This window comes from Echinops telfairi, unplaced genomic scaffold (genome assembly GCF_000313985.2).
Source record: "Echinops telfairi isolate 266 unplaced genomic scaffold, ASM31398v2 ScPeMD7_443;HRSCAF=831, whole genome shotgun sequence".
Taxonomy (NCBI): Eukaryota; Metazoa; Chordata; class Mammalia; order Afrosoricida; family Tenrecidae; genus Echinops; species Echinops telfairi.
In genome coordinates this window covers 81,891,400-81,899,229 of record NW_022104341.1, presented here as the reverse complement: position 1 = coordinate 81,899,229, position 7,830 = coordinate 81,891,400, and the positions used below count along the sequence as shown (strand labels likewise).

The window sequence follows — 7,830 nt, the reverse complement described above, 5'->3', positions numbered from 1 at the left end:
AGAGAGAGTGCCGCTCTTAGAGGCTGACTGGAGAGAGGTGGAAGTAGTCCACTCTCGAATGCACTCTGCCTGAGGTCCCGACTATTCACCTCCTGGTCAGTGTGGCTGTTAGGTGCCTTCAGACTCATGGAGACCTTCCCTACAACAAGAAACACTGCCCTGTCCTATGCCATCTTCACACTTGTGTGAGCCCATCGATGCAGCCAGTGTATCCTCCTCGTCAAAGGTCTTCCTTGTTTTTGCTGCTACTCTACCAAGCCAGGGACTGGTCTTTCCTGACAGTAGGTCCAAAGTACGGGAAAGGACGTCTCACCATCCTCGCCTCTAAGGAGCATTCTGGCTGTACTTCTTCAAGGCAAATGTGTTTGTTGTTCTGACAGTCCACGGTACTTTCAATATTCTTTGCCAGCACCACAATTCAAATGCATGGAGACTCTTCTTTAGTCTTTGTTATTCATTTTCCAAGTTTCATCTGCATATTAGCCAGTTGGAAATAATATGATGGGTCCCACACACCAAAATCCTCAGAATAGCATCGTTGTTTTCCAATGCTGAGGTCTTGTGCAGCAGATTTACCCAATGCAATAACGTTTTTTGGTCTGCTGCTTTCATGAGCATTGATTGCGGATCCAGTTGTGCTTTATTATAAATCCAGAAACTTTCAAATAGTTTCATGTATAATATTGTAATTTTTCCCTTAAAAAGCTATTTAGCTTAACGCTAAATAGGAAAAACCAAATTTTATTTAGCATATGTGCTCTTTTCTTCCCCCCTTAATCATTAAGAGCTCTTAAAACAGCTCTTATCACAATCCATACATACTACTTCCATTGTGTCAAGGATATTTGTACATGTTTCCATCATCAGTTTCAAAACATTTTCTTTCTACTTGAGCTCCTCATGCTGATGCTTTTATTTCTGGGGTTTCTGTTCTTTTCCATTGGTCTGAGTATCTGTCATTATTCCAGCACCACACTGTTTTCACCGCTGTGGCTGTATAATAGGTGTTAAAGTCAGGTAAGGTGAGCTCTCCAATTTTTTCCTCCTTAAGGAGTTCTCTGCTAATTCTGGGCTGCTTCCCTCTCTATATGTTATTAATGATATTGCTCTTTAAGCTGAGCTTTCTGGTGGGTCACCTGCCTTAGGAATGAATACAAATATGGATCTCTTTTAGTCAACTGGCCAAGTAGCTGTCCTCCAAATTTGCTGGCATAGATGAATGAGTGCTTCTAGTGCTTGTTGAAATATTTCTATTGGCATTCCATTAATTCCTGGAGCTTTCTTTTTGGCCAATGCCTTCAGTGCAGCTTGAACTTCAGTGGCATTGGTTCATATGCTGCCTCTTGAAACAGTTGATTGTCGACTAGTTCTTTTTGGTACAATGACTCTGGGAATTCTTTCCATCTTTGGATGCTTCTTGCATTGTTCAACATTTGCCCATAGAATCTTTCAGTATTACAACTTGAGACTTGAATTTTTTCTTGTTCTTTAAGTTTAAGTTATGCTGTGTTCTCTTGCGTTTTGGTTTTCTAACTCTAGGTTTTTGCACATTTGTTTTTAAAGATCCTTTTGTTGGAGGGGGCTCGTACAGCTCTTAAAACAATCCATATATCAAGAAGCACCCCAGCCTGTGTGATTATGAGGTGCCAAAGGGATCAGTTATCAGGCATCAAAGAACAAAAAAATCATATCATTGTGTGCTACCTCCTAGATACAATCACTGAAGACAAATGGGTGCATAAGCAAATGTGGTGAAGAAAGCTGATGGTGCCTGGCTATCAAAAGATATAGTGTCTGGGGTCTTAAAGACTTGAAGGTAAACAAGCGGCCATCTAGCTCAGAAGCAACATAGCCCACATGGAAGAAGCACACCAGCCTGTGTGATCACGAGGTGTTGGAAGGGACGAGGTATCAGGTATCAAAGAACAAAAAAATCATCATTGTGGATGAGGGGGGTGCGGAGTGGGGACCCAAAGCCCATCTGTAGGCAATTGGATATCTCCTTACAGAAGGGTCTCGGGGAAGAGACAAGCCAGTCAGGGTGCAGTGTAGCAACGACGAAACATACAACTTTCTTCTAGTTCCTAAATGCTTCCTACCACCATCCCCACAACCTCCCGCCACTATCATGATCCGAATTCTACCTTACAAATCTGGCTAGACCAGAGGATATACACTGGTACAGCTAGGAACTGGAAACACAGGGAATCCAGGGCGGATGATCCCTTCAGGACCAATGGTGAAAGCGGTGATACCGAGAGAGTGGAAGGAAGGTGGGGTAGAGAGGGGGAACCAATTATAAGGATCTACATATAACCTCCTCCCTGGGGGACGGACAACAGAAAAGTGGGTGAAGGGAGATGTCGGACAGTGTAAGATATGACAAAATAATAATTTATAAATTATCAAGGGTTCATGAGGAGGGGGGGAGCAGGGAGGGAGGGGGAAAATGAGCTGATGCCAGTGGCTTATGTGGAGAGCAAATGTTTTGAAAACGATGAGGGTAAGGACTACAAATGTGCTTTATACAGTTGATGTATGTATGGATTGTGATAAGGGTTGTATTAGCCCCCAATAAAGTGATTAAAAACAAAAAACAATCCATATATAAATTGTAACAAACATATTTGTACATATGTTGCCATCATCATTTTCTAAACATTTACTTTCTTTTTGAGCCCTTGGCATCAGCCCCCCACCCTGTGACCCCTTGATTATAAATTATTATTTTCATATCTTACACTGACTGCTGTCTCCCTTCACTGCTTCTGTTGTTCCTCCTCCTGGGGGTGGGGGTTATGTGTTCATCATTGCAATTGGTCCCCCTTCTTCACTCCACCTTCCCCCTATCCTCCTGGTATCATCATGAGCTCCCATCTGCACCAATGGACATGCTCCGGTCCAGCCAGAACTGAAAGGTAGGACTGGGGTTGTGATAGTGGGGGGTGAGGAAGCCTCAAAGAACCAGAGGAATTATAATAATAATAAAGCACCAGAGGAATATTGTGTGTTGCATCAGTGCTATACTGTGCCCTGATTGGCTCATCCCTTCCTTATGACCCTTCTGTGCCCCTGGGTGGACAATCGCAGGGGCACAGAAGAATCCAAACAGAAAGATGTGTGGGAACCTTCCTGTCTAAAATATTTATAGACATCCCAAAGACATAAATACCCGAGAACATTCTTTTTTCTCTCTAGCTGTTCTGTGCTCTCGTCCGGCTGGCTCTCTGAAATACGCGAGGCGCACGCTCTCTCTCTATCCCCACTGCTCGCACCCTGCAATAAAAACAGCAGGCAGTGGCTGCATCCCTGAGAGGCCAGGTTAACTCTTGCACCAAACTTTTTATTAGCTTGCTAGTGAGTCTGTATTAAAACCTGTTTCTCCATATAACTTTCCTCTAGTTCTTAAATGCTTCCTCCCTCCACTATCATGATCCCAGTTCTACCTTAAAAATCCGGCTAGACCAGAGGATGTACACTGGTACAGATAGGAACTGGAAACACAGGGAATCCAGGACAGATGATCCCTTCAGGACCAGTGGTGTGAGTGGTGATACCTGGAGGGTGGAGGGAGAATGGGGTAGAAAGAGAGAACGGATTACAAGGATCTACATATAACCTCCTCCCTGGGGGATGGACAACAGAAAAGTGGGTGAAGGGAGACGTTGGACAGTGTAAGATATGACAAAATAATAATAATTTATGAATTATGAAGCATTCATGAGAGAAGGGGGAGTGGGGAGGGAGGGGGAAAATGAGGAGCTGATATTAAGGGCTCAAGTAGAAGGCAAATGTTTTGAGAATGATGATGGCAACAAATGTACAAATGTGCTTGACACAATGTATGTATGTATGGATTGTGATAAGAGTTGTACAAGTGCCCAATAAAATGATTTAAACAAACAAACAAACAAACCTGTTTCTCTCCTGCAACTAAGGTTCGTTTGGCCTCTATACTTCATAAGCTAGGATTCTCCTTTCACCCGACTCCAACCTCCCTCAACCACTACAATCCCTCTTATTTGACTCCCTTTGATCTCTGTGACTCCTATTATCGTTAAATAAAAACTATTAAATAATACCCATGCTTTGTCTTTCGCATCTTGCCCCTTGTCTCTCAAGCCTTACAGGCAGCCTAGCCCACAGCTATCAAAGACATCGATTCAAACACATTCTCTTGGTTAAAGCAAGTCACAAGGACAGTGGAACTCCCAAAGGTTCAGTTCCTTAGTCACCTTTTCAATTTCGAAACTGAACTCAGTCCGTGATATAATAATCAACTATGTAACATACAAAAGGCAACATTTATGCAAGGACAAAGTTCAGAGGTCAGGAAAGAAAAAAAAAAGCATGGAAACAGAAAACGGAGGGAGTATGATAAGTGATGGTCCTTTGAGGTGATAAATGAGTTGAAACAAAATGTGTTTGAATTCTTTAAAACTGATGATCTACTCTGTACACCTCCACCCAATTCACAAGTTTTTTGTTGGTTTGTTTTTGCTGCAAAAGGAAGCCTTATTGTTTCCACTTGGTCCCCCGCTTGGGGGAGGGGCTCCAGGGCGGTGCCGCTGCAGGTTCAGGTAGTCGGGCCTGCCCGGCAGGGGAAGGCAAAGGGCCCCTAGCAGGTGGGTGGGCTCCGCAGGCTCCCAGTCCTTTGAAGGTGAGCCTCTCAGAGATACTCGCCCAGCGCGCCTGGGGGCTGGCCTGCGGAGGTGGGTCATATTCTTGAGGAGTTTCACCTCCTTGTCCAGGAAGTGGTTCTCCAGAAAGTCACAGAGATGGGGGTCAGCGTGAGTGGACCCCACGGCGTGCAGGACAGGAGGGGCCTGGTTGAGGGTCTTCTCCAGGGCCAGGGCAACTTCCGTGGCGTCCAGATTCTACCCGGCTCATCTTGGGGCGGCCCTGCACATCCTGGAAGATGGCGCGCCCGCCGCCGCGCTGGTTCTGCAGCTTCCAGAGACGTTCGGCCCCTCGCGCTGCTCCTTCGCCAGCTCGTGGGAAGAAGTGGCCCCCGCCCTCCAAGGCCACACCGTCGCGGTCGAAAAAGCAGCCGAGAGAGGCAGGTGTCAGAGGCCCGCAGACACAGGTTGACCAGACGGTGGATGCTGGCCTCGGCGTCGGCGGAGTCATTCTGACAGATCTGAGAGCTCACGATTGGTCGGGTTGGAGGTCGCCACACACCAAATAAAAGTGTTCCCTGGTTCCCATAAGAGGGGCTGGCCCAGAAGGTCCCGAAGTTACTTCTGGAAAGGAAACTGGAGCGTGGCGGAAGGTTGGAGGAAGGGAGTCACCAGATCTGTTCCGTTCAAACACCGTTGAAGCAAGACACAGATCCACGGGACCACCAATTCACAAGTGTTTTAGAAGTCACAGGTCAACCCTGATTACAGGGGTGGGGAAATAGGCTTCACCTCCCGGTGAGAGGAGCAGCAAGATCACTTTGCCAGAGCACAGTTAAGGAAGGAGGTAAAAGTACTGGGATCATTTAAGCAATCAGTCTGGAGGCTCACGGTAAGCTCACCCTAAGCTCAAATGGTGGGAGGCTCAGAAAGAGGTTCATGAATGTTTGTGAAAGTAAGATTTACTGGGGCGAAACACTAAGGGTGTTCAACAAAACAGCAAGGGGAGCAAAGCAATGAAGTCCCTGGGGAATACCAAAATAGACTGTGGGGCCAGGGTGTGGCACCCCATCAGACTCAACCGGAAAACACTCCTAAAGATCAACAAACAGACCATGAACTATTTCAAGGTCTTGTCTTTTTTTGTTGTTGTTGTTTGTTTTTGTTTTGTTTTGCTCTGCCTTGATTTTGTGCTTATTGTGTTTGCATGTCTATCCAGATGAGATATGCGGGATAAACAATCCAGAGGAGAAAACAAAAGGGACATGGGAAGAAGGCATGGAAGAAGGGGAGGCAAGGAAGTGGGTGTTAACAAGCCCAGGGACAAGGGAACAACAAGTGATCTAAAATCAATTATGAGGAGGGTGTAGAATGGCTGGTAGGGCTTGATCAAGGAAAATGTAACCGAGAGGAATTACCAAAACCCGAATGAAGGCAGAACATGATAGTGGGACAAGAGGAAAGTAAGAGGAAATAGAGGAAAGAACTAGGAGGCAAAGGACATTTATAGAGATCTAAACACAGACATGTACATATATAAATATACTTATATATAATGATAGGGAAAGAGATCTATGTACATATATTTATAGGTTTAGTACTGAGGTAGCAGATAAACATTGGGCCACTCCCTTAATGCAAGAACACTTTATTCTAATAACCTGGCATCCTGTGATGTTCGCCTTCCCAACAGGATTGCTGAAGACAAAATGGGTGTATAAGCAAATGTGGTGAAAAAAGCTGATGGTGCCTGGGGTCTTAAAGACTTAAAGATAAACAAGCGGCCATCTAGCTCAGAAGCAACAAAGCCCACATGGGAGAAGCACACCAGCCTGTGTGATCCTGAGGTGTCCATAGGATCAGGTATCAGGCATCAAAAACAGAACAAAAAATATCAATGTGAATGAGGGGGGAGTAGTGGAGTGGAGACCCAAAGTCCATCTGTACAATTGGACATCCCCTTACAGAAGAGATACAAGGAAGAGATGAGCCAGTCAGGGTGCATTATAGCATCATTGAAACATACAACTTAAAAAAAAAAAAAAAGAAACATACAACTTTCCTCTAGTTCTTTAATGCTTCCTCCTCCCAACTATCATGACCTCAATTCTACCTTACAAATCCGGCTAGACCAGATACAAATAAGAGCTTATCTGTACACGGGTACAGATAAGAGCTGGAAGCACAGGGAACCCAGCACAGATAAACCCCTCAGGACCAATATTGAGAGTAGTGATACCAAGAGGGTAAGGGTAAGGTGTGGGGAGGAAGGGGGAACTGATCACAAGGATCTATATATAGCCCCCTCCCAGGGGGATAGACAATAGAAAAGTGGGGGAAGGGAGACATCGGCCGGTGTAAGACATGTAAAAATAATTTATAAATGTCAAGGGTTCATGAGGGAGGGAGGGGAAAAACTGAGGAGCTGATACCAAGGGTTCAAGTAGAAAGAAAATGTTTTGAAAGTGATGATGGCAACAAATATACAAACGTGCTTGACACAATGGGTGATGTATGGATTGTGAGTTGTACGATCCCCCAATAAAATGATTTTAAAAAGTAAAATTTAAAGTGCCCCATAGTTGGTAGCACTACTTAGAGTGCTGGCTTACTGGGTTATTATTCCTTTTAGCCTCCCTTTCTGGAGTCAGCCAGGAAAGGCGGAGCTGTGCCGCAGAAGGGTGATTTGCCTCAAGGCACATCCTCTGCTCCCATTCACTGAACAAAGAAGGACTACAAGCCCTCAGGCACCTGGGAGCTCCTTTCTGGAAATGGAAACTTCAGCAGGTACTTCTGTTCCTGTAGCCCTGCTCCCACGCACCTCACTTTCCACCTGTCTGGCTGAGGTCCATAGGCTGTTAGATCTCCGCTGGATAAAGTGTAGTTCTGAGGTGCCTCAGGTGGATTTAAATCTCCAAGCAACTGAGGTCACTAAACCCAGAGACTCCTACTCAAGGCTTCACAAATAAATATCAATTAGGATTTGAACTCAAGCAGTCTGGTTCCTAAATGTTTAGTGACCAGACGTCCTGGTCATGCACCCTTGATAACTTATTAATTGTTATTTTGTCATATCTTGCCTTGTCCGATGTCTCCCTTCACCCACTTTTCTGTTGTCCATCCCCCAGGGAAGAGGTCACATATAGTTCCTTGTAATTGGTTCCCTCTTTCCTACCCACTTTCCCTCTACCCTCCCTGTATCGCCACTCAC

At 45.2% G+C, this 7,830-nt stretch overlaps 1 protein-coding gene across 1 annotated transcript in view; it reads left to right on the top strand.

Moving 5' to 3' along the window:
* Positions 1-4,918: 4,918 nt before the first annotated feature.
* Positions 4,919-7,830, top strand: part of FAAH (fatty acid amide hydrolase) — a 23,772-nt gene continuing 20,860 nt past the window's right edge. Inside the window, exon 1 of the mRNA XM_013003856.2 lies at positions 4,919-5,162. Within this exon, the coding sequence (XP_012859310.1) occupies positions 4,919-5,162 (244 nt within the window). The remainder of the gene's footprint in view (positions 5,163-7,830) is intronic.